Here is a 27531-nt window from a genome sequence, read left to right on the forward strand (position 1 = left end):
AGATTCCTTTGATTCAGAATATATCAGAATGTAACTCACGGTTGGTGAAATAGATGCTTGACGTCTGAAAGGTTAAAGGGTTCCCCTGGTTTTTGGATTTCAGGACCTGAGGTTAAGGGGTTCAGTCCTTTTGAGACTGTGCGAGCTATAACTGTATGTACTTGCTCACGGACAGTGTCAGGCACTCGAGATAAAAGTGTACCAAATGGAGGATGTTAAATGGAATTGGCGTTTAAGTGTGAGTTCACGCAGAGGGCAGCCCTGCTGTGTGGGTAAAATGAGTTACTAAAGCCTTCAGTCTTGAGTAATTTGGTTAGTGCCGCAGATGCCATGTTTCTGTAAATCAGAATAACACTGGCAAGCTTCTTTGTAGCTCTCTGCTTCTGCCATTATGTTGCTCTTCATGTTCTTGCTGTCTTTTGTGACAGTCGTTAAAGCAGAGGGATTCTGGGAAAGGAGATGTGTTGTTTAGATGCAAGAAGAAAGCACTTAATAGAAGACAGACCTCTGGGGACACATAAGCTTACTTAGCCCTTATAGTCAACATTTTACTGTGGTATAGTGCATATAATTATAAGGTGGCTAGTAGGGCTGCACGATTTTGCATAAAATGAGAATCACGATTTTTTGGCTTAGAATTGAGATCACGATTCTCTCACGGTTTTCTTTTCCAGTATAAATATTTATTGCACTTATTAACTGCACATCAACTTCGTAACAGTTGAGACTGAACATAAAAACAATAAATAAACATAAAAACAACAAATGTCTCACGTTTTGTTGTTGCTGCAAAATGTTGTACTGCTTGAAATTCCGTCTCCACCGTTGCTCGACGCTGCGTGTACAGAGCAGGTAGTGCAACAATAGAAAAATAGTTGCGGGACGGCACTGTGTAGCGTTTGTCTAGGGTGTTGATCATTTTCCTAAATCCCTCGTTTTGCACAGTGTTGATGGGAGCCATATCTGTGGTCAGGTGATAAGTGATAGCCTCCGTGATTTCTTTGTGCCTGCGGGAGTTCGACGTGTATAGGGAAGCGCTGTATAAGGTTCCCGTTATTGATGTTTGAGTGGTTGACCGGGACGGATTTTCTCCTGTCACTTTCTCGTCATCCCTGACGTGCTCTCCGTTGTTTTTTTCCCTGCTAATTTTAGCATCACACGGCACAGCTTCTGTATCACGTGGTATAAGGCTCCGCCCTCGTCATTTGTTGAGCAGGAAGAGTGAGCGCTTGTTTTCATGCAGATTACGTCCCGGATCAAAATGCGGTACAATCGTCGTCTTTTTTTTTTTTTTTTTTTTAAATCGTTGTCACATAAGTATGAATCGAGATCGCGATTTTCTAACGATTAATCGTGCAGCCCTACGTTGCATCCATGTTTGTGTGTTGGACCCAAAATGTGTTTGATACACTTATTAGCCAAGCAAGACAGCTTCAGCTGATAACTTTTTTTTCTTGCTGGATCTCACCAGTTACACACTAGTTTGTTGCCAATATCCAGTTTAAGTGTGGTCATTAACTGCAACATGTTTCTTATCTTGGGACTCTTTAAAATAAAGTCTGTCACTGTCAACTTAACCTTTATAAACTGTTAAACCTTTTTGACAGGAGGCTCTTGATCACTTAAATGAGACTTATACTTTTTTTAATAAATCTCTTCTGGACAAAAGTGTAATATTGTGTTATAGGTAAAAAACAATGATCCAAACAAAGACTGTAAGTTTAATGAAATTTCACATGTTTATTTTAAAATGAACAAAAAAGCAGATCAAACATTTCATTAGAGTTTATGGGCTGCACAGGTTTGGAAAACAAGGGTAAATAGTAGGAGGGAGCACGAGAGACCGAGTAAGGTTGGGAGGAGGATTGGGGGAAGGTGTGGAGACTGAGGGTTTTGCGTAAAGAATAAGAGCTGGGTGAAGAGTAGGAAAGAGCACGAGAGGGTGGGTAAGGTAGGGAGGAGGTAGAGGGGTTGAGTTGGGGTAAAGGGCAAGAGTCGGAGGGAGTGAGAGGATTGGGAACCAGGCAGAGGTTTGGGTTTAGGTCTTCAGTTGCTGTTTTCTCCTCCATCTTCTCGTCACTTTTTCTCTCAAGGTTTTCTTCGATGTCCTCTTTTGTCTCCTGCTTTTCCTCCTTTTCTTCCTGCTTTTTCTTGTCCTTTCTTGGTTTGTCCGTTCCCTTCTCTTCTCCCTCGTGGTTTTCCAGCTTTTCCTCTTGGGAATTTGTTTCCAGGGTTTCTTCCTGGTGGTCAGCATCGGGTTCAAGCTCCTGTATAGGCAGAGTAAAATGTATTTTACTGAACTGTGACTCAGTCTGACAGAAGTTGTTAGGACCAAACATGACATTATGGTAAAGTGAAATGATAGCGGAGACAGCTTACCTGAAGGACGTTCTTCCATTCGTCCAGATTTTCCTGTAAGTTCTCCATCAGAAGCTTGTTCTTAATTTGGAGCTCCTCCACTTTTTCCTTCTCCTCTTTCAGGCTCTTCTCGGTTGATTGCCACTTGCTGCTCCAGTGTTGTTCCCTGGTGTTTATCTCCATGTCTTTTATGGTCGATTCATGGAGGAGTTCTACCCAGGCTTTGGTTCGAGCTCTTCTTTTCTTCACACATCTTTGAAGCGCCTCATCCTTGAGTTGGAGCTCTTCTTGGAGGCTACTCACTTCCATTTTGTGAGCATCTTCAAGGACGGCAATCTTCTCCTTCAAAGATGCATTTTCCTCCTTTGCAGTCTTCAACTCCTGAGTGGCAAAGTGGAGTGCATCTTTTAATTCTTGCACCGTTTCACTTTCAGCAATCTTGTTAGCTTCCTGCTGCTGTTTCATATCAGCAGCGCTAGTCTGCACTGGCCAAGATGCCTGAATGATAAAAACATGCACGTAGTCCATAGTTAGAAAAATCAATCACACAGTGTGATGTGTGGCATTAGAAAAGTTTAAGGTGACACAAGAAAAAGCAAAAACTGAGTCCTACAGATGTTCTAAAAACACAAATGTTCACAGAGTTTTGTTAAAAGTGCTTACAAATGTTTAAGTATTACAAATTTAAGTTAAACTCCAAAGTGTACTCTGCTTCCTGAAGATTATGAAAGCTTTAGACACATTTTGAGCCAAAAATTCAAAAAAAAGCTTTTGCTTGCTCACACGAGAAAAGCTTACCAGATTTTCTGAGACAAATGTTGGGTCCATTTGGGCTCAGGAAACACTGAAGAGTCGCTGTTACACTTGTTTAGCTGTCGATATTTTTCCAAAGCGTTCGTCGAGTCACAGCAAATAGCGAGAGATGCTTGTAGGTTCAGGTTGGTGTTTAGAAATGAAATATCCAGGTAAACACTGTGTTTGGAGAATCCTGTTCAAAAATCATCAGGCGATGGTGACAGCACTACCCAGGTGTTACCATGGAGCCCATGTTGTTTTGGTTTCTGTGTTCTTGTTGTTACTGACTGAACTTGAAGCTATTTAGCTATTTACCGTGATTAAAAATTCAAACTAGTTTCAATCAGAAAGGGTCCTTTGGGTGTAGCAACCTTTTCACTTAATCCTCAGGGGACCCGTGAGGCTTTCTGTCCTGTACCTTTCATTACTTTCACCTCCAGCCTCACCTGAACTGTTTTGAGCCGTAAAATGTGCCGTGCAAAGATCTCCAATCCATGTTTTAATGGTGAACGGTCATTAAAGAACAGGGTGTAGGGGCTAATTGGTTTAGAGAGAGCAAAACAAGAGCAGGCACATTCAAATTGAGACTGTGGTAAATTTTCAGTGTTTAAAAGCAGAGCGTCAAGTAAAATAGAGCTGTGTGAATATCTCATACTGGATAACCAAGAGAAATAGAGACAAACTTTTTACAAACAAATCTGGTTTTCAGATTCTGGGTTTCTCGGTTTGCTGCCAGAATTTATATGAATGAAGAAATTTCTTCTCCATGTTAGCCGTCTACTCCTGACTGTGGTGATGGTGCCTCTTGGTGCATTTTAATGCAGTTAATTAACATAATACGGCTTACTGTGCAGCCAATTGTAGAAACAGAGCATCCAAGAAGTCTGTTATGCTCAGGTCTGTTTTTTTGCGTTAGATTAGGGATCAAGGTGTTATCAGTAAAAGGTCACTGATGTTGCATAGAAACTATTATCTATTAATCTGGAGATGAGCTGTGATTTTGGGGGTAGATATATGTCCAGAAGTCAGCGTTTTTCCTTTGTCACCAATAAATAGATGTATGGACTGACTGATAGTCACGTGGAACACCTGATGTAGAAATGATGACCCTCGTCATACATGATTTGTATGTATGACGAGGAAACAAGAAGGGAACAGATTGTTTTCTGAAAGAAAGGAAATGAACAGAGCTGAGAGCGGGGAGGAACATCCTCCGTCACATTATTCCAAATCAGCTGTTTTGGCATGCAGTCAAGCCTACTGTCTGCTTTATAAATACCCTAATATCCCTGTAGTACCAGCATTTGTGATATCACAACAATGGAATCAAATTTATATACAGAGAAGCTCGCCAAAAGTGAATTAGCCAGCTCCTGGGGGCTTTTACCTTGAGTCTCGCTGGTTTGAATTCAGATTTCTTTAGAATTGAAAATAAGTGGTTGAGATGGTGAATAAAGCGATAAACTCAATAATATTCCTGACTTTAAAAGTTTAGTTTGTGAGTTTGTGTTTGTCTGTCACTGTTTGAATCAAACAAAATTTGAATTGTAAACTGAGCGAGCAGAGTCACACAAATATTTGGTTATAACCAGAACTATTTTTATGCATACGTCTCAAAAATGGCAAGAAAAACACAACACAGTGAACTAATAATAATGATAACAATAATAAAACCGAATTTGATGGTAGTGATGATACAAACTAAAGCCTCTTTTCCACAAAGTTCCCCTCAAGTCAATTTCTCTGTCTTTCTCTGGCCTTGGACCAACAGTTCAAATAAATTTGGCTCATTCATGCTGTGATCAGTGCCAAGATGTAATCCATCTAATGATGAGGCTTTGATGGTGCAAGACATAAGAAACCCACACAGTGATGTCTGCAGCACCGGTAGGTGGGTTGTAACTGAAGGGCAGGGGATATTTCCTGAGTGTCTGAGAGTAATTCGGTGTGAGGAGTCTGCTGGGAAAAGGACGGACTACATGCTAAACTGCCATGTCTCTTCCTTGTTGATGGGTCTTTCTGCAAGAGCTGTGACTTAAGTGCCAGAGCTTTTTTTTTTTTTGTCATTCATAGAGTGTGTGTGTTCAAATAAATGTTTTTAAGCTACAACTGATGTGACACTCAAACCTAACATGACTCCAGTGGTCAGAACAGGTGTGCTGTTGTTGTCAATATAACAGATGTGTTATAGAATCAATTGAAAGTGAGCCTTGTGTATAATGACAGAAACAAAGGAGGGAAGTGAAAGGTCCAGATTTTATTTCTCCCATATCCTACTTGCATTTTCCTGTTATTTCTGCCCATTTGATGAAGGTAACTTTTCATTATGGTAGGCTAAGCTTGTTGAAAATATAACTTTATATCAATGCTGGTGATTTTTCTTTTGGAAGAGGAAAACAACCCCCTTTCTTTTATGCAGAAAAAAGAAAAAAACTCTCTCTTCTTGCAGTCGTCTAAGCTGTTGATTCTGTTTTTATCACCAGATATTTATCTGTCGTACGTAGGCTTTGCAGCCCTGTGATATCTCCTAGCAACCATTTCAAATAGTCTGGAGAGAAGCTGACATGTGGAACAAATTGCTAAATATATATCAACTACGTTCAAGGGAAGAGTGATGCGAAACGATGATCAGTCACAGATGCTAATCTGTTGTTTTATTTCTTAACTTGCAGTTCAAAGTGAATGACTGAATCAGTGACCTGAATTTGGGCCGTACAGCCTCTGCTTCAGTGCAGTAACAGCTTGTATACAGAGATCTGTCAAATCTGCCAATCAGAAGAGATCTTTCCTTTATTAGCTGCGTGTATATAGATATATAAACATAGATATAGATGGATGGATGGCTAGACCGGCAAATAGTATGTTCAAGCAGAGAAGCCCAAACTTCTTCTCCCAGGCTACCTCTTCCTGCTCATTGCCATTCCCAAGCCAGCCATCTCTCCGGCAGATCCTTAATCTGCCCCGGGGCCTCCTACCAAGAGGACATGCCTGAAACACCTCGCCTAGGAAGTATCCAGGAGGCATCCTAGTCAGATGCCCGAACCACTTCAACTGGCTTTGATGTGGAGGAGCAGGAGCTTTACTCTCCCTCTCGAAAGACTGAGCTCCTCTTCCTATCTCTAAGGAAGTGCACAGCCACCCTTTGAAGGAAACTCATTTCCACCACTTCTATCTGCAGCCTCATTCTTTCTGTTACTACTGAACTGCCATAGCTGCTACACCAATTTATTTCCTGTTTGTTTGACTCCCTAAATTCATCATCTTGGTGTTTTAAGTCAAATATCACGAGCTGCAATGTCATAAAGCTTACCCTTGTCTATTTACACAATATAGATTTATTTAATCTGTTAGATTTGACTGTATGTTTGTTAGCAGTCTAGCAATATCATTTTTACACTTTGTGTGACGTTTGATGCCAATAAATGAGCTGATTTAATTTTGGGGAAACTAAAGGTCAAGCTCCCACCAAAATCAGTGAAACTTTATACTACCCACAATTCTTTCATGGATCGTCTTCAAACTTCACAACAATACACTAGATCGTGGGGTACATGGATACATAGGTTGGCTAAGCATTTGACATTGACCTTCATTGTTAATGTCCAAGGTCAAAGTTAACCTTCAAATTTTTTTTCAAGAAACCGCATAGAGTAATTTATCATATGAAACCAATCCCACCAGATTTCTTTGTTTTTGCAGCCAGCCATTACAAAAATGTAATTAAGTAGATCCTGAATGATCGTGGGTACAAACACACAGAGCATTATTACACCTACTGCTTCTATACCTGCACGGTGCTCATGCTAAACCTTCTTTGTAGACAGAAAATGTCAATAAATGTGCCTAAAGATAACTTGTAACACTTGATAACTGTTACAATACTAGTACTCTGTTACACTTCTGAAGAAAGGTAGCTGTACTTATATTCACATCGTCTACAATTGTCAGAATTATGAATTAATAAAGATACTTTGATTTAAAAAAGAAACAAAACAAGAAGCTAATCTGTGTGAAATGTGAAATATCATCTATATCTATATTTGGCTGTTTTTGATACTCGAGACCACTTACAGAGTTGAACTGATACCAAACAGCAGGGACTTTCAGTTACATAGACTAACAAGATCTTTATGTATTGAGTTACTGTGAGATGTTTATTAGATCTTTTCTTTCCCATCTGCAGGGCTGCCTTTGCCCTGACAAAGCCGCTCAAGATGAACATGGTGAAAAGGATCATGGGGCGGCCGAGGCAGGAGGAGTGCAGCCCCCAGGACAACGCGCTGGGCCTCATGCACCTGCGACGCCTCTTCTCCGAGCTGTGCCACCCTCCTCGCCACATGACCCAGAAGGAGCAGGAGGAGAAGCTCTACATGATGCTTCCTGTATTTAACAGGGTAAGTCACACCATGGGTGGAGGGAGAACTGGAGGTGCTCCAAACAGGCGGATTAACAGATATTTGTACATATGGCAGCTCTGATGTGGCAGGTTACAGTTTGCTTCATTTGGTTCCTGTGCTGTCTGTAGCTATCTTTCAAATCATGTGTTTCTCGTCTATGCAGTATTAAAAAAAAAAAAAAAAAAAGGAAAACGAGAAGAGAGCTCTGTTGTGCTGGGTTACAAACGCGCTAGAGCTGCTTCCCTGAGGTCATGGGTGCAATAGATACTATAGATGCATTGACATTTGAAAACGAGATCTCACCAGGGAACTTCTGCAGATTCAAATCCAGTGGTTAAAAGCATATTTGCATATTTTTCATACGTACCTGTCTGGATAGCTCTCAGATTCTGTTCCACCAGACTGCAGATAAATGGAATGGAAATGAGCTTGTTTACTTCTGTGGGCTTGTTGACTGTAGGGCTAAAGGTTAGCTGAACAAAGCACAACGAAGTGGACTTTTCAGTCCAACCTTTGTGTCATATATTTTTTACTGTCTCCACAGTGTACACAGGCATGAGGTTTTCAAATTATGATTTTATTTATTAAAGCAAAAAGGTTAACCAAATCTACCTGGCCTTGTATGAAAAGGTTGTTGTGCAAACGTTTGGCAGTGAGAACTGCAGTTTTGTGTTTGCAGTAACTGGCAATGGGTCTTTCACACAGCTATTGATGAATTTAGACGCACTCATCTATGAAGAATTACTTTAATCAACCACATTAGAGGGTTTTCAAGTATGAATGGCCTGTTTAAGTTCATGCCGAAGCATCGCAGGCAGATTTAAATCTGGACTTTGACTAAGCCACTCCAAAACCTTAATTTTAGTTTTTAGTTTTTACCCATTCAGAGGTGGACTCGCTGGTGTGTTTCTGATTATTTTCCTGCTGCATAAGCTAAGTGCAGTTAGCCAGAATTCTCATTCTTGTAGAGAGTGGCATGCATGGATGCATCAATTACAGCAAGTTGTCCAGGTCCTGAGCAGCTCCAGACCATCATACTAGCACCAGCACCATGTTTGACTGTAGTGTCAGTGTTTGGAATGCAGTTAGTCTTACACTAGATGTAGCAGGAGTAGGAGGAGCTGAACTTTTCAGGTGCAGATCAAAGCAAATAGTACCCAAAACACACCTGGTTGTCAGGTGTTAAGGAGCAAGTGCTGAAAAGTACCGAACTCACTGAACTACACATTGTCTCATCGTTAGTTCGGTGTTTATAATATTTCAGAATCATTTGTGATTAAATTAAACGACCTTCAAAGCTTTTTTAAATTATATATCTGCTAACTAACTAATGTTAAGTTTTATTGATTTAACCACTAATAGGAAAATCAGACCAGTTGAATGGTGGGGGTGTATTGGAACTATTTTGATGCAGGGGGAGAAAAGTCCAGTACAGACTTGAATTTTTTATCTTTTAATTTTTATCTGTAGACTAAATAGATTCAGGTTTATCCAACATTTTTAATTTCTGAAATCTCAGTTGTGCAGTTTCTGAGCCAGGTGGAACAGCTCACTGTTGTTATGGTCATTCAGCCTCTCCAGAGAGTCTCTCCCTCCCACTTTACAATGGCCTTAAGCTATGTTAACAAAATATGTTATGAATTACTAATTAATAATAAATTTTCATAAAGCATTTTTGCACCTCCTTTTGGAAAAACTCTAAAATTGAATCCAGATCTGTGGAAACCAGTCAAGTCGGTGGGTAATCATGGAAGTGAGCTACACATATTAACAAGTTAACAAAAGGAAGTTGTTGAAATCCCCATAGCTGTTTTTTTTTTTATCCAAAAGAACAGAAGTAAAGCCTGCAGGCCAGTAATTCGCCTTTTTGTTTGGCAGCCGCAGCTGTAGGCTGCCTTTGTTAAGAGTGCTCATCAAGCTGGAGTGCACTGCCAAGGGTCTCTTGACTTGTCTGCTAATTACCCATCACTGGCTGGGATTCACACCTGTGGCCATACTCATGTCAGAATCTGGAAGTAAAGTGGTCCCTGTGCGGCGGGACGGCAGCCTCCCGCCCTGCTCTCAAGTCAGATTTGCTGGATAAGTAAACAGATGACGAGTCTTTGCTGGATGAAGAGAAGTTTGTCTTTGTTGACCTGCTGCCCCAAAGGCTTAGCCTCCAATGTTCTCTGTCACCATAAAGTAGTGCATTCAAGCAAAAACTGTCACAGATATCAGCAGGAATGAGGATTTCTGTAACTGCACACACCTGACTATAAGCTAGGTTACATATAAGTATTGAGTGAACAGATGTCTAGTTTTTGAGTCTTTTTTTGGTTCCTCTCTTCTTGTTTTTTTAAATTATTATTTTTCCATTAATCAAATGCTTTTTTTTGTCCACTTCAGGTGTTTGGGAACGCACCTCCCAGCAGCATGATGGAGAAATTCTCTGACCTGCTGCAGTTCACCACCCAGGTGTCCCGACTCATGGTGACTGAGATCAGACGAAGAGCCTCCAATAAATCCACAGGTGAGCTTGCAGATGCACACAGACTCATATTTGTAAGTGCAAAAATGCACTGTGGAGTAGGCCTACTTGTAGACTTGAGTTCTTTGGCACCAGCCAATAATTTCTCATAACCGGTTTGTGTCTTCTGTTTTCCTTTTGGCTGTGCAGATGAACACAGTGGTGTTGAAAGAGATTTTTGTTCTTTATTTAGATACAAAGACAGTTCTTATGCAGAGTTTCAATTATAGAACTGATTGTAAGGCACAGATGGAGCATCTGAGCTTTGTTAGGTACACATAGTAGATGACAAGATAGAAATGAAGACTCTAGGGAGTTTATTTTTTCACTTTCCCCCATAAAGACAACATATGACGACCTCCCCAGTACTCTTAATGATGAGTTTGGACACCTAAGTATATATAAATATGTCGTCTGATGACTATTAGAATATTTTCTGGGTTTTTCTAAGGGTAGCTGGGTAATCCAAACACAGGCATTTCTTGCAAACGTTACTCCTGTTAGGCTTTCAAGAGTTAGTACCACATATGGCAAGGACCCTAATATACTGTAATCTGTATATTATTAGTGGACATAAGTACACGCCCATGCCTGATTATGATTGGTCACTGATTTTAGTCAATGATTTAAAAAAAATAAAATAATTGATGCTCAATATAACTGTCTGCTCCATCCTGGAAACCCGATTTATTCTATGGATGTGCGTAAGAGCTTCGTCTTATTCTACCCTATCACAATAAGATTATTTTATTAATTGTTCCCCTAAAGATAAATACATATTTCATTGTTTTATTAAGAATGTTTAAAGCTGATTTCATGATTAATGGAGAAAAAATGTTGGTGTTACCCTAATCAGATAAGGCCTTTCCCAGAATTTTGCACTTTATTTTTTGACTTTTTGGCTCTCAGTAGATACGTTTTCCTCAAAGGATCAATGCAATCCTACTTCAATCTGAAAGGTTAGCCTTCACTGCGGGCGAGCCAGCAGCATCTCATCAAAGCGTTGACAGCCGTGGCAGCTTTGACTGTGGTTTCCTCAAAAAAGACGCACACAAACACACACACACACACCAGCTTTCTATTTCTTATTTCTCCCGCTTTATCTCGTCCTTCCATCTCTTCCTCATCCCTGTCTAATCATGTGACGTGCTGTTATCAAACGGTGAACGGTTCTGATTTTGCAACACAACGGTCTAAAAAGCACTCCTACAGTTGGTCACCAGGCCTCTTTAGAATGAGTCAGTACATGATTCATGCTCTCAACTGACGTTGCAGTACTCATTATCAAAACAACAGATGTGGATTTGCTCTGAACAATGAGCAACTAGACTTTGGCTCAGCTGGTGGGTTGGATTAAGGAAACCTTTTCAAAAGCATTTTTATTTCTGCTCACAAAAGCGACTAAAAATGTGTGATTTGCTTTTTTTATTATGGTTCGGTTCTAATGGATACTTGTTCCTAAACTTAGTGTGGCTATATTTTTAGGACAAAGAGTGCTGTGATAAAATTGGTAAAGACATGAGCTAACTGAAAAGCTAGTGCGTGGGACCGAAATACAATATTGATGTATTATTTTCAAGATCACAGATAACCAAAACCGAGAAGCCCAACCACACATGTTCCCTTTTGTCGCATCCACTGTAATGATTAATTTGTTACATATTTGATCATTATTCAAACAGCCCATCTGCCCCACAGTGAGCTGTCACTTTCCACCCAGTTAACCACACGTTTGTGTGTGTGATTGTTTTTCCAGAGGCAGCCAGTCGAGCCATAGTCCAGTTCCTGGAGGTGAATCAGAGTGAGGAGGCGAGCCGCGGCTGGATGCTTCTAACCACCATCAACCTGTTAGCTTCCTCCGGACAGGTTGGTAGAAAAGACACTGTACAATACTGTGTGAAAGTCTTGAACCACCTCTCATTTCTTCAGCCCTTGGAAGCAAAAAATAAACTTTTTTGTAATTTCTCAAAATGTTCTTGAGCAATACTCCTCCAGGCTCTCTGGAGGTGTTTTTAAAGTTTTCCTTTGGACATTGACTGCTTTTTCAGTCATTTTCACTCCAGTCCTTTTGCCTGACCATTTTCAGATCTATGACTCATTCGAGCATTAAAACACCTCCTAACTCACGGGATGAACCAGTGTTGTGTTTGCACATAATCTCAAAATTAGCACAGCACCAATGTTAAATCTGTCTTTAGGCAGTTTCACAAGCATGAAATTGTATTTTTGCACCAACAATATGATTCACAAAGTGCTTTTAGCTGACACTTTGGCATATTTTGGAATGCTCTGCAGTGTGTCCTGGAGGACAAAGGAAGATGTCAGCCCTAAAAATATATTATTTAAGAAATAAGAAAAAAAAATCCAGCAAACAGCCCTTCTGTTGACACATCTACTGTTCACTGAAGCCTCATCAGAAATGGTCTCTGGTAAGCTGGCTGTCAAGAAGCCATTCATTAAAGGGAGAAAAGGCTGGTGTATGTCAAATTATGCAAGAACTGGACTGAAAGTCAGCGACAGGTCTGACGAAGTGATGATTTGCAGCAGGTACAGCAGGGCGATATGACCAAAAATATTTATCACGATATACATTTGAAAATTTGTGATAACGATATAACTGACGATATAACTGACACTAGACAAAATACTTTACAACTCCACAACTTTATTAGTGCAAAAAAAAAAATCAATGTATTTTTACTTAAACAAGCAGCTTTTTTAAGTGCATTAAAGTTATATAAAAAATTAACAGTGCAAAGGCAAATTCATCGCTGACAGTTTAACCAAAAGGCGTTTCCAGTGGAAACTGGCCGACATATCCTCAGTGTAACCATGTATAATATCCACAAAGCTTAAAAAGAGGTTATACACACACAACACGGTAATATTATGTTGAAGCGCAGTGCGTATCACTCCACGAGGCTCCTGCCTACGATAGCCGTAATGCTCCGACAGTCCATCAAGCGGTGCGGCTTCGTAGCTTAGCAAAGTCGTACTAAAACATCTGACAGATTTCCGAGCGCCGTGCACATAAAATCGTTTCGAGGTCAGTAAACACAACCAGAATTCATACATCAGGCACACGGGATTATAAGGGGCACTGTCGACTTTCAGAAAAATCAATGGATTTATTTTAAGTGCGCCGTATTTTCCAAACAACACGGTAATAACGACGGCCCGCTAGCATGCTCTACCAAAAATAGTGCTTTGTTGTGTATCTGACGGACGAAAGCTAAACCAGTTCCACACCACTGAAGTTGCAACATTTTTACAAACCAGTTCTGGTTCATCGTTTCATTCAACGATCCACTTTCGCTCTTCTCATTCTGCATCGCCGCCATGTGCGTCTGTAAACAAAGGCACTGCCTTATACCGGTATTACCGTGAACGGTATGATATAGCCCAGCCCTAGTGTGGGGTCATGTTGACAAAGAATGGATTAAAAGGAAATGAACATTCAAAGAAAAGCTTTGATCTGAAGCCTGAAGAACTGTTTCTGAAAACTATTTAAAGAAATGAAAAGAACGTTTACCTAAGAGAGTTCAGGCTGCGCTGAAGGTACCGTAAGAACCAGGAGACTTCAGTATAATTAACAATTCTCACCTGACCGAGTCTCGTTTATTCTCCCCAAACACAACGTTTCTATCTGCAGTCTTCTGATGCTGCTGGATGTCACATGAAGAAAATTCATGCATTGTGATTTTTCTGTGTAGCATCTAGTCACAGTAATGAGTGCCTTACTCTGTTCCTACCACCTGCTTATAAAGGTTGGACGTTGAGCTCTTGTTTTCGTCTTTGTCTGTAGTCTTGAATTGTGGCCAGCAGACTTCTTTTGAACTTTTTGGCCTGCGTTCCTCTGGAGGTCTTGTGGGGAGTGTTGCTGTCAGCTGGTCGGCTGTCTGCTTTTCCTGCTCTGCTGCACATCAGAAATTCACTGTTGTTGTTGCTTTTGGGTGGAACGCTTCTTCCCATCTACAGACACGTGATCCACCCCCTCTTCTCTGTGCCCAGTCTTTAGCCGCTCTCAAGCATGCGCTGTTTAATAGTTAGGCAGGCAGCACCTTAATAGGTCGACTTACTGAATTGAATGCAGCAACAACAATCTTGCCAAACCAGACATAGCAAAATGACACTTGGCCAGGCTGTGAGACAGGCAGTGTTCTTCTGATGTAACATGTGAGCACTTGGACCGACTCCTGTTCTCAGTTATTTATGTAACTAAATGATGAGTAGGACATAACATGTTGACACAGAGTTCCTTTATTTTTTGTCATTTGTGAATGTCTGGTGGGCACGGATCTTTCCTTTGTGCTCCAGAAATGCACTTGGACTGTAGGTTTGGATGATTGGATGAATTTATCGGAAAAACTTGATCATCAGTTGACATTTTTAGGGCAGTTTTTTGTGGTTTTCTGTAGCCAGTTTTGTGGTCTGCTTTCTGAAGAATTCCACTTGGCGTATACTTAACTTGTAGAGCACTTGTAAAATAGTTGTGTTGAGCAAAAGTAGAGAGTACTACACATGTGATGGAGATTCCCATCACTTCCTAGTTACTGAATGACAGAGCTTTGATATTCGTGCACAACAGCACAGCATCTTTGTGCAACTCTCAACTCTTGCTCAACACGAAAGAAAGGAAGGAGGCAAGACTGCTGGTAGTATTCAGCCGCTGCGTTTCAAAGGTTGGGTATTTCCATCTCCCTGTAGCCCAGCTTTTCTGAAACTTCCATTTACTGTCGCTGATTTACTCCATAGGTGATGCATGATTTATTAGTCTCTGTACAGCTTTTATTTAAATAGAACCAGTTCACAACAACATAAGCATAAAATCTGTTCGTAAAGCAAAGAGTTTCTGGTTTTGCTCATTAGCCGTGTACTTTGATAAGGTTTTTTTGGGAAGACTTGCATTGCCCTCTCTCGGGAAGGACCTTAGTAAGCGCTGGCGTTGCTCTGTGCTGTGTGTCTCAGACTGAGATGAGCTGCAGCTCAAGACACCAAAATGCTGGAGAGAACGTCCAGCTGAGTTTTTCTTGTTCCTTCGGCTCAGACACAAGTGGCTTGTCTGTGATCTGATTGGTCACACGTGTAAACACATTGAGGATGTAAATGTAAACATTCATTTAAATGATAATTTTAGGTTTTTTGGTCAGTACCACTGGACATGCACACTGCACAGTCAGCGGTCTCCTTTAAATGAATAAGGGCTGCTTCTTGTGACTGTTTGATATCAGCGAGCACAGACGGGCAGTAAAAAATAACCCGTGTCGTTCGTGTGTGTGTGTGAGAGTGAGAGTGGGTTTAATGGATTTCTCCAGGCAACTGGCCTCCCATAAACCTGACGTCACCTCCCTCCCTTTAATGCTCTCCCCTCTCGCTCCCTTTCTCCCCCACCTCCTGCTCTTTCTTCCTCACAGCATAAAACGGCAATATTTTTGTCAGTAACTCAGTCTGGACTCCTCTGTTGTTTTGTGTTTTTAAAGGGTGCCCTTCATGCACTCCCACTGCGCTTGTTTCTCTCTCTCTTTTTAAAACAGACAGGAGATCAATTTATTGGTATTTTTCTTCTCCTTGTGTCTGTCTTCTTCTCCCTTCCTGTCTCTGTTTTTCTCACACTCACACACTGTTAAATGCCTTCGTCTCTCTGGTTTTGTCTCTCATTTGTTCACGGTAACCTTGACCTGACTGCAGTGGGACCAGTATTCTGTGACAGCCTGTAAACAAACACACACACACACACACACACACACACACACACACACACACACACACACACACACACACACACTCCTCGGCGTGGCTTGTTGTACCACAGGTGCTGGTCCAGTCTTCCATTGTTGTGACTCACCATCATCTATACACACCTCTGCCTACTTCAGCTGTCTATATCTTACTCCTTTTTTTTCTTTTTTCCATCTGAGGGGCTGAAACTGCGTGTGCGCCTGCTGTGCTTTGTTATTCATCGCTGTGCATCCACCTCCTCTCCGTCGTGTAGACGGCGTTGGAGTAAATGGGATGGTCATTTCATCCAGCTGCAGCGTGTGTGTGTGTGCGTGTGCATGTGCGCATATGTGGTCTTTTGTGAGAGCTCGTGTGTAAGAGCAATGTAATTTGTCTCTGTGTGTGTGTGTGTGTGTGTGTGTGTGTGTGTGTGTGTGTGTGTGTGTGTGTGTGTGGGAGGCAGCGTTTGATTATCTGAATCATTCGCCTCAGTGAACACAAACCCCATCTCTTTCTCCAGCCCTTTATCTTTGTCAACATGACACACACACACACACACACACACACACACACACACACACACACACACACACACACACAGTATAACTGTGGAAAACACTCAGTGAACACACACCTCAGGCCCTTATAGCTGAATCTGAAACACTGAATCACAGCACAACAAAACACCCATTTACCAAAGTCACCCTTAAAGCAGCATTCTTATCTTTGTCCTGCTGCTGTTGTGTAGCTCTTTATTTTAGGTTGATATAAAGTGATTCTATATGAATGTGGAAAAAATGAATCATGTTCCTTTTAGACTGAAAAGGGAATATGCAACATACAGTTGGATCCATGCGTTATTAGACATTTACTTCATTTTTGTTGTTTTGCCTCTGCAGACACAGTCGAGGTGTGTTTGACGTTCACGCTTTCAGCTTCATTTAAAGTGGAAGCTGATTGCTCACATTTAAGGAACAGGAGATCAGAGTATTTCAAAAATGATTTTAGAAAAATAGTATTTGTTTTTTTATTTTTAAGTGATTTAAGCAGAAACATAATCGGGTGAAACAAAAGGGGGAGGGGGGAGAAATACGCAATTACAAATACAAACAACGAATAAATAAATACCTCAGGGTTCTTGTATGTAATGGTTGAATAAGTGAATGAAAACTCTTTAAGCTATTCAATATAGCAGCATGTATATGTGTAAGTGATCACAAGCCAGTTTCCATCATTCTGTTCTGATAGGCTGCTGTCATCGATGACACACTTCCTAATTTGAAGTGTGAATCTTAAGAAATAAAGTGCCAATATTGTGCAGCAGTAGTGACACAGCAGAAGTCTAGTGTAAGCACAAGTAGGCTAGGTTGTGTTTTCCCTGGAAGTTTTAAGTGGAAGTATAAAATAGCTGCTTCACACTTTAGGTTAGCAATATCCAAAGCAACTTAACCTCGTAACTCTACTTAAAGCCCTGCTTTTCCACCCACAGCAGTTATTTCCGATGAATGTTTGCTGTCCCTGTCATAGAGAGTGCAGCGAGCGGACGCTCGGTTTACATTTGGGTCGCACATCACCGCCTGCTAGTATCTCCTCCTTCGTAGCCTGGTTTGTGATTATGGTGGTTTTTGGTGAAAGTGTGTTGTTTCCACCTTTAGCAGAAACAGGTTTCTTGCATATTGAAGTTCTTTGTTGGATGTTGTTGAAGTTGCTCCGTTTTTAAGTACTAAATCTATTAGAAGCTGAGTAGAAGAAAATAGCAGAACTAGAAATGCATAGAAAAAGTAAAGAACAGGTCGTTGAATAGAACCACCACTGCTGTTCATGCTCTTATCCAGCAGTGTTGTATATTGTAAGATTAGCATTTCTCTAGCTAATGCTATCCCTCACTGCGCCTCTGCACAAGGTCTTTGTGATTGGGAAGCAAACACGTTAGACTCCACTAAAAAAAGTTAGTGGCCCTTCAGTTTGTGTTATTTTGTGACTTTGGTGTCTTAGTGGGTTACTTCAAATACAAACGAATGTGTTGAATCAGCTCAACTTTAATAAAGTGACAAATAAAGGCTGGAACATTATGAGTATAGCCTGAGTTATAGCCCTGTATTCCTGAACCGTGTTGGGAAATAAAATGTTATCCCCTTTTCTCTGCCCTTCAACAGAAAACTGTGGACTGCATGACGACCATGTCTGTGCCCTCCACGCTCGTCAAATGCCTCTACTTGTTCTTTGACCTGCCCCACATGGCCGAGGCACCCGTAGGCCCCACGTCACAACCGCCACAACCACTACCACCACCACCACCACCCAGCCAAGAGAAGACGCCAGGGCAAGGGCACACCCAACCCGAGCTGCCCCTGGCTGACCGTAGGGCGCTCCTCCAGAAAGTCTTTGTCCAGGTAAAAAGACAACAGTGTCAGCTGTTACACTCCAGACTAAGAGCCTCTATCAGCTTGCTTTATGTTTAAAACCTTCACACAAAGAATAACTGAAACATTTAAACATCGTCGAAAATGTTTGTGTTTGAATTGCGGAGCGAAAAAAGTCTGCGTGGAGAGTCTGTAGCAGATCAGAGGATTATAACACAGTTATTGGCTTATTTTGATATTTTAAATCTATTTGTTCACTGATAAAAAGACTGGAGGTTCTGCCTCCCATAAAGACTTTAATCCTGAATCTTTTCATCAAACAGCCTGCGTCACAAACGCAGTCGTATCTCCGTGGCAAAAGACTCGGGCTTGTGTTGTTTTTTCAGCAGCTTATTTTGTTGTTTTTACCCAGAACTTAAAAAAAATAATAATTTCGTTTCCACTTGTGCAGATCCTGGTGAAGCTCTGCACATTTGTGTCTCCAGCGGAGGAGCTGGCCCAGAAGGATGACCTGCAGTTACTGTTTAGTGCCATCACCTCCTGGTGTCCTCCTCACAACCTGCCCTGGAGGAGGAGTGCTGGCGAGGTGCTCACCACCATCTCCCGACACGGCCTCAGCGTCAACGTGGTCAAATACATCCACGGTACGTACAAACGCACCGTCCGCAGAGAACATCTGTTTCTGGAAGTAACCGTCTTCCAAACCACATCTGGAGGTGCATTTTTGCTCTGAAATATTAGAAAATGTGAACCAGTCCACACACAAATTCTACAGCTTAATAACAAAAAACACATTGTGAGAATACTGCTGAACAAAACAGGGAAGCTTGTTTTCTACCACTTTTAAAACAGATAATTTACAGTTCACAGCCTGTAAAGCTCCAGAGGGTTGCCTAATTACAATTTGTTGTGAGATTTGTGCAATGATTTATGTGACACTAAGTAAAACCAATTATTTTTAATGTGATTTATTATTAAAGCTTGGTTGTCCCTGTTATTATTGTGTATTGTTTATTTTAAGTTAAAGAAGAAAAACCCTGAAGCTTTTGTCTTTCAGCATAAAAAAAGCTGTTACAGCAGCACAGATCTGTCTGAAGCTGTTTCTTTGTCCATCTGATGCATTTTTGTTTCACTTCCTATAAATCTAAGATCAAGGGAAAGCTCTTTATGTCCTTAATAATTCCCGTACATTCTGTCACAGAAATTCCTTACAGATTGCATTTCTTTGTCTCTAACACCCCGTCTTCGGTTTACAGAGAAGGAATGCTTGGCTACATGTGTTCAAAACATGCAGCAGTCAGACGATCTCTCCCCTCTGGAGATCGTTGAGATGTTTGCCGGCCTCTCCTGCTTCCTCAAAGACTCCAGCGACGTGTCGCAGACCCTGCTGGACGATTTCCGAATGTGCCAGGGTTACACCTTCCTCTGCGACCTCATGCTCAGGTACAGCTTAGGTCTTCCTTCCTGCAGTTCATCACAGGGTTTTAAAGTCCAACTAGAGCGATTGGTGACCGCTGGTATGAATTACCCAGTGAGTGCCAAAGTGGCAGCTGGAGGTTGCTATTTGAAATCAGTTGCATGGAAGACACCAACAACTTGTCGTCCTACGCTCATGAATGTGCAGTCTGCTACCAAACACAGCATTCACAAGGCTTTTGCGGCCTGTTTCACCTAGCAACCCCCAGCAACCACTCTGCAACCATTCAGGGATTTACACCTTTTTCTCTGGTGACAGTAGCTACCAAGAATTCAACAGCCTCTGGATGTTTGTGACTGAGACCTTACTTACTTTGTTGTGTGAAGATTGATGTAACTTCTTCTTGTGCATCCAGACTGGAACAGGCCAAGGAGGACGAATCAAAAGATGCTTTGAAGGACCTGGTCAACCTGGTCACCTGTCTGTGCACGTATGGGGTGACGGAGTTGAAGCCTGCTGGCTTGACAACCGGCGCCCCCTTCCTGTTGCCTGGATTTGTTCTCCCGCAACCTTCTGGGAAAGGTATGTTAGATGCAACTGTGGCTCATCATTAAATCTGTCATAAGTTTTATAATGAGCAAGACTTCAGAGTAAAACATAGATGTGCAAATGATGCACTTGGATTAGAGCCTCCATGATTCAAAGTTTTATTTAAAGTCTTACACTCATCTGGAGATGATTCGTAACGATCTTCCATTGGTGTCCTCTAAGGAAGAAATCAAGGACACATTTAAATAAAGTGTTGAAACAGCGACACTGTTCTAACAAACCAGTGATTTTCAGCTTAAGTCTACACAGTAGCACCAGCCTGATTTTCCCAGAAGCTCTAAAACAAAAAAAGGAATTACTTGTGAAAAAGTCTACATTTCTACCTCCATCCCCATCACTGAAATGACTGATGGGTGCTTCATCCCAGTAAGATTAACCTGTTGACAGACGCCATAATTCCTCTGTCGCCTTTGACGCTGCTGGAGATAAATGACTGAAGCCTCTTTCATGCAAACAGAACAGGCTCATCCTGATTGTGGAAAGATTTAAACTTATTTATTTTTTCATCCACCTGAGGAACGCTGTCGTACTTTTTCTGACCCACATCTTCATGCTTGCCAAACAGTAGTTAAGCCGCTTACATATACATCAATACAACAAAGCCCAAAATAAAGAATTCAAATAATTCAGACTAAAACTCTGAAGCTGTTGGATTCATTTTAAAACCTTGACATTTCTGTTTTGACCAATGCTGCGTGTAAAGACTGACCCGACACGTGTCGTATGCTTGCGAGCTGTTTATTGAAGCGCCACACACATGTGGCTGTACGTTTCACCACGCAGTTCAACTTTTGCGTCAGTCGTCAGCACACACACTCTCCCCCAGGTCTCTGGCTTCACTACATATAAAGGGAGAAACCTTAAGTAAATAACCGCCACCTGTCCCTCCAGCCTCTTGGCACCGCCCCCTTGAGCTCACTGCCCCACTCCTCCCCTGCAGCTGAGCCAGGCACCACACTTCTGCCACACGAGCTTACAAACACAGATTCTGCTAATTAATGCCAGGGCAGAGAATAATTACATAGTACAGTTTTACTAATTAAAGCCAATCTCCTTGCTTGGTTTGTGCTACACAGCCATAATGTGTGGTACAAACCATAAAACCATAATTTTAGTCAGATAATCCACTAAATGTGCTCCAAAGACCCCAACAACAGACGGGGTTGGGAGGTGCAGCTCAGTTACAGACACTGATGGGCTACACCTTGAGGTCCTTGATGCAACTACTTTAACTCAAAATTGTATTTAGTCCATCTCCACTTATTCATTTCTTTGTTTTTGAAGCAAATGACTAAAATAACATTTCCCTCCATTTATCTGTCATTCTGACTTTGTGTGGGTTCGTTGTTTTCAGCTGTGGAGCTGTGGTGTTTGTAACTCAGCCTTTCACCTCCACCCATTCACACATGGTAACACACTCACTGTCAGCGTGTTGGGTTTCTAACCGCATACACCCTCCCACTAACAACATTGAAGTCAACTGAGTCACAAGCACATGCAGTTACACTTGTGTTTACCCACCTAGTGACAGTTCCAGCAGAGCACAGAGTCATTACCAGGAGCCATCATGGTATGAGGGTGCGCTTACACGCCTAATTAACCCGCCACATCCACTTAACTGCTGTGTGTGTTTGAGGCTATGTGCTGACACACACTTTCAGTGCTCCTTTTCTTTACTGTCGTCCTGTGAGTGTGAAAGTCATAGCCTATGATTTCTGAGCTAGCCTAAAATAAGCCTAAAATATTTTTGTTGACTCACTGAATGAAGATTATTCCGTATAAAGACTCCAGCATCAACTCAACGAAGCAAACTGGAAACGTGTATATTTAAAAAAAACAAAGCGTGACAACAGGGAAGAAATTTGAAGTATCGTGTATCTGCCCTGTTAACTGTGCAGTGACAGACGGCAGTTTGGAGTAACAGAGGTCGGAGAAAGGAGACGTTTTTGCAGTTGCTGTAAAAAGTTCAGTGGAGTGATTCAGCAGAAACTGAAGGAAGAGTCTCCTGTTGCCTGTACGGAAATCCCCTGCTGAATTTGAAAGTTTGCTCACTTACAAAGAAATGAATACTGTCTCATTTTAATGGAAGACGACAGAATATTAACCACAAAATCCAGAAAAAACACATAAATTATTCATTTAATTGCGACTCATTGAGTGAAATAAGTATTTTATATTAAGGTCATGCAGTGCATATATATATATATATATATATATATATATTATTTTTTTTCTTTGTGTTTTAAATTTCAGGCCATACAGTGCGTAATATTCAGGCCTTTGCGGTGCTCCAAAACGCCTTTCTACGGGCCAAAACAAGCCGCCTGGCGTGCATGCTCCTGGACGCCATCGGAAACATCTACGCAGCCGAACCGGCCAACTATTTCATCCTAGAGTCGCAGCACACGCTGTCTCAGTTTGCAGAGCGTGTGGCCAAGCTCCCCGAGGCTCAGACCAAGTACTTTGAGCTGCTGGAATTTGTAGTGTTCAGCCTCAACTATGTGCCGTGTAAGGAACTCTTCAGCGTTAGCGTGCTCCTCAAATCGAGCACTTCGCACGCCTGCAGCATCACCGCCGTACGGACGCTGCTGAAGCTGGCCAGGCACGACCCGGTGTTCAGCGACGTGCTGCGGGAGGTCGGACTGCTGGAGGTGCTGGTCAACCTGCTGCACAAGTACGCGGCATTGCTCAAAGAACCGCCCTCACAACAGCAACCACACAGTAACGACCAAGGTGAACTGCTTCTTTAGTTTTCTTTTACTTAACTATTTTACTGGATCACCGTTGTAATCCCGTCTAATATCGACCTCTGTCCTCTCGCTCTGTGTTTCCTTCCATGTTTAGCTGACTGCAAAAACAACACCGTGGCTGAGGAGCAGAAGCAGTTGGCCTGGCTGGTGATGGAGACGCTGACTGTGCTCCTGCAGGGCTCCAACACCACCAACACTAACGCAGGTAAACTCATGCACAGGACAGTTTCTTAAAAAGCATAAATGGTAAATGACCTGCATTTGTATAGCGCTTTACTCAGTCCCTAAGGACCCCAAAGCGCTTTACACATCCAGTCATCCACCCATTCACACACTGGTGATGGCAGCTACATTGTAGCCACAGCCACCCGCACTGACAGAGGCGAGGCTGCCGGACACTGGCGCCACCGGGCCCGCTGACCACCAGTAGGCAACGGGTGAAGTGTCTTGCCCGAGGACACAACGACCGAGACTGTCCAAGCCGGGGCTCGAACCGGCAACCTTCCGATTACAAGGCGAACTGCCAACTCTTGAGCCACGATCGCAGCACTTTAAATGAAATCCACACAGAAATGTTTTTAGTTATGTGGAGGGAATAATTATAGATTAATATGGACTTTGGAGGCACAACTAGATTTAATGTCCCTCAGTAATTAATTTCTTAAGTACCTGATTCTTATCATGTAGCCAAGCTTAAAGCGTCAGTGCTATCAATCAATAGAAACAATAATAAAAAAGTTTTAAAGAAAAATGACACGACTTTGTGTCTCTATAAGGTCCTGCTGGGTCAAATGCTTGTGAGTCTCAGCTCTGATGCTGCTTTTCACTAAATCAGATCTTTTCAGTGCTAATAATGTCTCCTGAAAAAACGCCAAATTACTAAAATATGGACTGTAGCTTTAAAATTAACTAATACACACTCCATTCCCCATCCTTACCGACGTGTCCTTGAGCAAGACAATGATTCTGCATCTTTGCCATGAACTCTGACCTCCCTGTTGAAGTGGAAAGGAAAGAGTTTTCCACTAGGGATGAATAAATGATGTTATTGCATTTATTTTACACGCTCATCGTTCGTCGGTCAGCTGTAGAAATGCAGTGAATCACAAGCATAAGCAGCAGTGAGAACACTGACAGCTCACAGCGCCGTTTGACCTTGATGACGACGACCGGGTGGTTCGGTGAGGACGACGATGATGTGTGTAATATTTGGAGCGCTTCACTCTGACACATTGATTACATTTACATTTTACGCTTGATCCTCCTCAGCTGGCCTGGAGAGACTTGAACAAGATTAGAAAGAAATGATAGTAATGGGACTGCTCAAGGTTTTTATATTTGCAGATAAACTTAAATAAATATCAAGAAGGTTACAAAAAATATTTTTCAGTAAAACATTTATCAAATGGGTTTTTAAGAAGAGGTTTGAACATGCCGAAACGTTCCTTATAAATGTTTAAAAGAAGGATCTAAGGTTATTTGTGCATAACTTCATAATTTTCATTTTACAAATCAAAGGGGAAATTGAAAGAGACGAGTATTCTGGTGATTCTGGGGCCCAGTTGGTCCCTCGGAGCAACAACCAAATCTTCAAGGCTTGCAGTGAATGAAAGTATTTAAAGGTGCACTCTCTAGTTTTTTTTTTTAAAGGTAATTTAATAGAAGAAAAAGGAAACCGTACATAGAATAGTGTGATTGCATCTTCCAATGATGCATTCTCATAAACTCAGAATTAATTCATTACAAATACATTGGAGCTGGTTTGTGGATTGTGGAAGCCACCATGTTACCCACACCATATTTGAATCCTGTGGCCAGAAGGAAATCTCCTGTTTCACTAATTGTGTTTTACATGTGGTTAAAGTTTGGCCATACACGCAGTACATCAAAGGCAGAAAAGAGGTGTCCGAATGCCATGTAAGAGACATTTAAATTTGTGTCTGCACCTTCAGACTAAAGATATAAAGCATCATACCCATGTTTTATCATCAGAGAAGGAGTCCTCTTCACCAAATGAACAAAAATGTGATTAAAGCGCCGCTAGCGTAGTCTCAAATCTGTCAGCAGATTAGATTTGCCATCCTCACGTCTCCAGACAGCTGATAAGAGCCGGCTAAACAACAAGTTATGAGCTAGCATCATGGCGGCTAAAAATCACACTTACCTCTGATTAACAGTTGAGCTACATTTTCACATCATATAAGACTTTATTAACTGAGCTTCCAAGTCCAGCAGAGGAACATCCACGTCACAGATGGTTGAACTCTGGCTGACAGTAGCTAACAGCGACTAACATTAGCTAACAGCGGCAAAAAACAGCACAACAGTTCAGCGCGTCCTCAGCGTGTACATTAATCGCGACTAAACTTTAGAGCCGACCATAGTAAAACTTGGATGTAGTCTTTAATTACGTTGCAACCACAGGTTCTTAGTACTCTGAAATCTACCCATCAGCAACAAAGTGGCTTATTCATTAATTGACCTGATTTCATTATGTTTTGTGTTTTCTTCTTTTCTTGCAGCTCTGTTCAGAGAGTTCGGTGGCGCGCGTTGCGTTCACAACATCGTGAAGTACCGCCAGTGTCGCGAACACGCTTTGCTCATCATCCAGCAGCTTGTCCTGTCGCCCAGCGGCGACGACGACATGGGAACGTTGCTGGGCCTCATGCACTCTGCACCGCCCAGTGAGCTGCAGCTGAAGACAGACATACTGAGGGTAACGGCTCACGCCACTTATTCGTCTTCTTTTTGTTTTAATCAATATTGTCGAGGCGCTTTCTGCTGGGATTCACCACTTATATTCCTTTAATTTGTGCAGTTTGTGTCTTTTTACATTTACTTCTGCTGAATTTGTTTTAGTAGACACTAAAAAAAACCCCGTCTGTGAATTTGCGTGAGATGGCTCAGGAAAGGAAAGTCTGTAATTTAAAAAATCAATATTCATTTGAAGCCCTGCATACAGTAATTGCTTCAAACAAGGTGCACTGAGAGCTAGGTGCACATAAAAGCATACACTACACTCACATTCACTCACACACAGACAGGATGTGAGCGAGGCTCATCTGCGGAAGCGTAATTGCATTTTCAGATTCCACTCCTTCAAACGAGGTTATTCACATGCCGAGGCTTTACTTGGATTAACCCGTCAGCATTTTACTCCAATTCCGTTAATCAGGGATTTTAATTATCGCCCTAAAAAGGATTCCAAAGAACTCATATCAAATCTGGTTTGACTTTAATAATTTTTCCTCCCTCTTCTTCAGAGTTTAAGTATCACTTACACTAACGCACTGCAGACCCTCTAAGAGATACCAGCCTTGTGAAGGTGTCCACGTATATATCTCGAGAGAGAACAGCCTGTCCCTAAAGCCTCCCCATGGCTGGTAAACTTAACACCCCAAAAGCCAAGTTTTATGTGCGTATAGATGTACCCTGGTGGCAATTTCCCAGGAAGAGGATGTCTTTAACATCCTGTGATTGGTTTTAAAAGCATTGTGCTGAGTCTGTAAGTCTTCTAAAGTAGCAGGAAACAGCTGGATCAGTGGTGCAACGTGTAACAGTTTTTACTTCTCCTTTATTCACTGTCCCTCCAGTGGGACATGTTTATAGGTCCCAGCTATACTCATTACTTTTCTAGCTGTAATCTTGAGAAATGAGCGATGGGAAATGTGAAAATCCAGTGCAGTGATTTCTCAGTACTGGGATGCAATTCTCTGTGAGATTTCACTGGTGGCGTGTTCCTTAGCAACAAAACATGGGATGTTCTTAGTTTTTTTTATTGCATCTAGGTGAAAAGCTAAGAACATCCCATGATTCAGTGTCTTGTAGAAGCCTTTCCCCTTTACAGCTTCAGTTCATTTCACGTTTGCAGACAGAAGTTTTTGCACAGCTCTCTTAACGTCCCACCAGTGTTTCAAAAGAAAAGACTTCATTGAGTTTTTTCTTTTGCTGCAGAGTTTGGGATCTGTCTTCTGTTGCATGGCCCAGTTTTAATGGTGGCCTCACGTTTGACTGTAGGACACTTTGGTACTGGTGACTTCAAGGTGCCAGGTCGTGTGGCTGCAAAGCAAACATAAGTCATCGCCCCTCCACCACCGTGCTGACATACTGCACAGTAGTATGACGTGTTTGTGTTAATATGCTGTCAGGCGTGGCGCTGTGCATTATGCCCAAACATCCACGTAGTTCCAGATGTCCTGTGGTTGGTTCCGAAACAAACCTAAGCTGTGCCGCTGTGTTTCCATGTTTGTTTTCGAGAGAAGAGGATCCATCCAAGCAACCCTTCCAAACAAGCTGTGCTTTTTCTAATGTTGCTGTCATGATCTTGAACATTTAACATGGTAATGAGCAGGTAAACTGTCAAACAGGAGCCTGCCAAATCTTCTGCGTTTTACCCCTCAGCCGTAAAAGGCTGATTGGATATTGTGATCACCTTGCTGGGCGGGTGGGCGGCATAACACTCAAATTTGTGATCGCGATAACTCAAGACCGAGATGATGTAAAAAAATCCAATTGATATCATGGGTGTATCTAATAAAAATCTCAGACAAATGTCGGTGACCTGGACCTCAAGGTCAGAGGTTAGTAGTGGTGCAACGGATCACGGTTGATCCGAAAT

The 27531-nt window shown here is 41.8% G+C and overlaps 2 protein-coding genes across 7 annotated transcripts in view; one reads left to right on the top strand and one right to left on the bottom strand.

Annotated features, from left to right (window-relative positions):
• The window catches only part of wdfy3 (WD repeat and FYVE domain containing 3), a 114459-nt gene that overhangs the window by 17469 nt on the left and 69459 nt on the right, over positions 1–27531 (top strand). For all 5 annotated transcript variants that reach the window (XM_040003604.1, XM_040003601.1, XM_040003603.1 and 2 more), the window contains exons 2-11: positions 7337–7547; positions 9936–10059; positions 11813–11922; positions 17931–18167; positions 18589–18781; positions 19394–19580; positions 19970–20136; positions 22417–22896; positions 23008–23118; positions 25436–25629. In XM_040003604.1, coding sequence (XP_039859538.1) covers positions 7368–7547; positions 9936–10059; positions 11813–11922; positions 17931–18167; positions 18589–18781; positions 19394–19580; positions 19970–20136; positions 22417–22896; positions 23008–23118; positions 25436–25629 — 1983 coding nt within the window. In that variant the 5' untranslated portion in view covers positions 7337–7367. The remainder of the gene's footprint in view (positions 1–7336; positions 7548–9935; positions 10060–11812; positions 11923–17930; positions 18168–18588; positions 18782–19393; positions 19581–19969; positions 20137–22416; positions 22897–23007; positions 23119–25435; positions 25630–27531) is intronic.
• Positions 1739–3368, bottom strand: LOC120716177 (glutamic acid-rich protein-like). Of its 2 annotated transcripts, none has more exons than XM_040003607.1 (3): positions 3157–3368; positions 2380–2739; positions 1739–2267 (listed from the first exon to the last, which is right to left on the bottom strand). In XM_040003607.1, the coding sequence occupies exons 1-3, from the start codon at positions 3184–3186 to the stop codon at positions 1746–1748; spliced, it is 912 nt and encodes a 303-aa protein (XP_039859541.1). In that variant the 5' UTR covers positions 3187–3368; the 3' UTR covers positions 1739–1745. The 2 variants fall into 2 exon arrangements, with proteins under 2 accessions (XP_039859541.1, XP_039859540.1); XM_040003606.1 differs by having other exon boundaries at positions 2380–2856.

The sequence above is a fragment of the Simochromis diagramma genome, unplaced genomic scaffold, assembly GCF_900408965.1.
Source record: "Simochromis diagramma unplaced genomic scaffold, fSimDia1.1 OVJJ01000583.1, whole genome shotgun sequence".
In the NCBI taxonomy this organism is placed as follows: Eukaryota; Metazoa; Chordata; class Actinopteri; order Cichliformes; family Cichlidae; genus Simochromis; species Simochromis diagramma.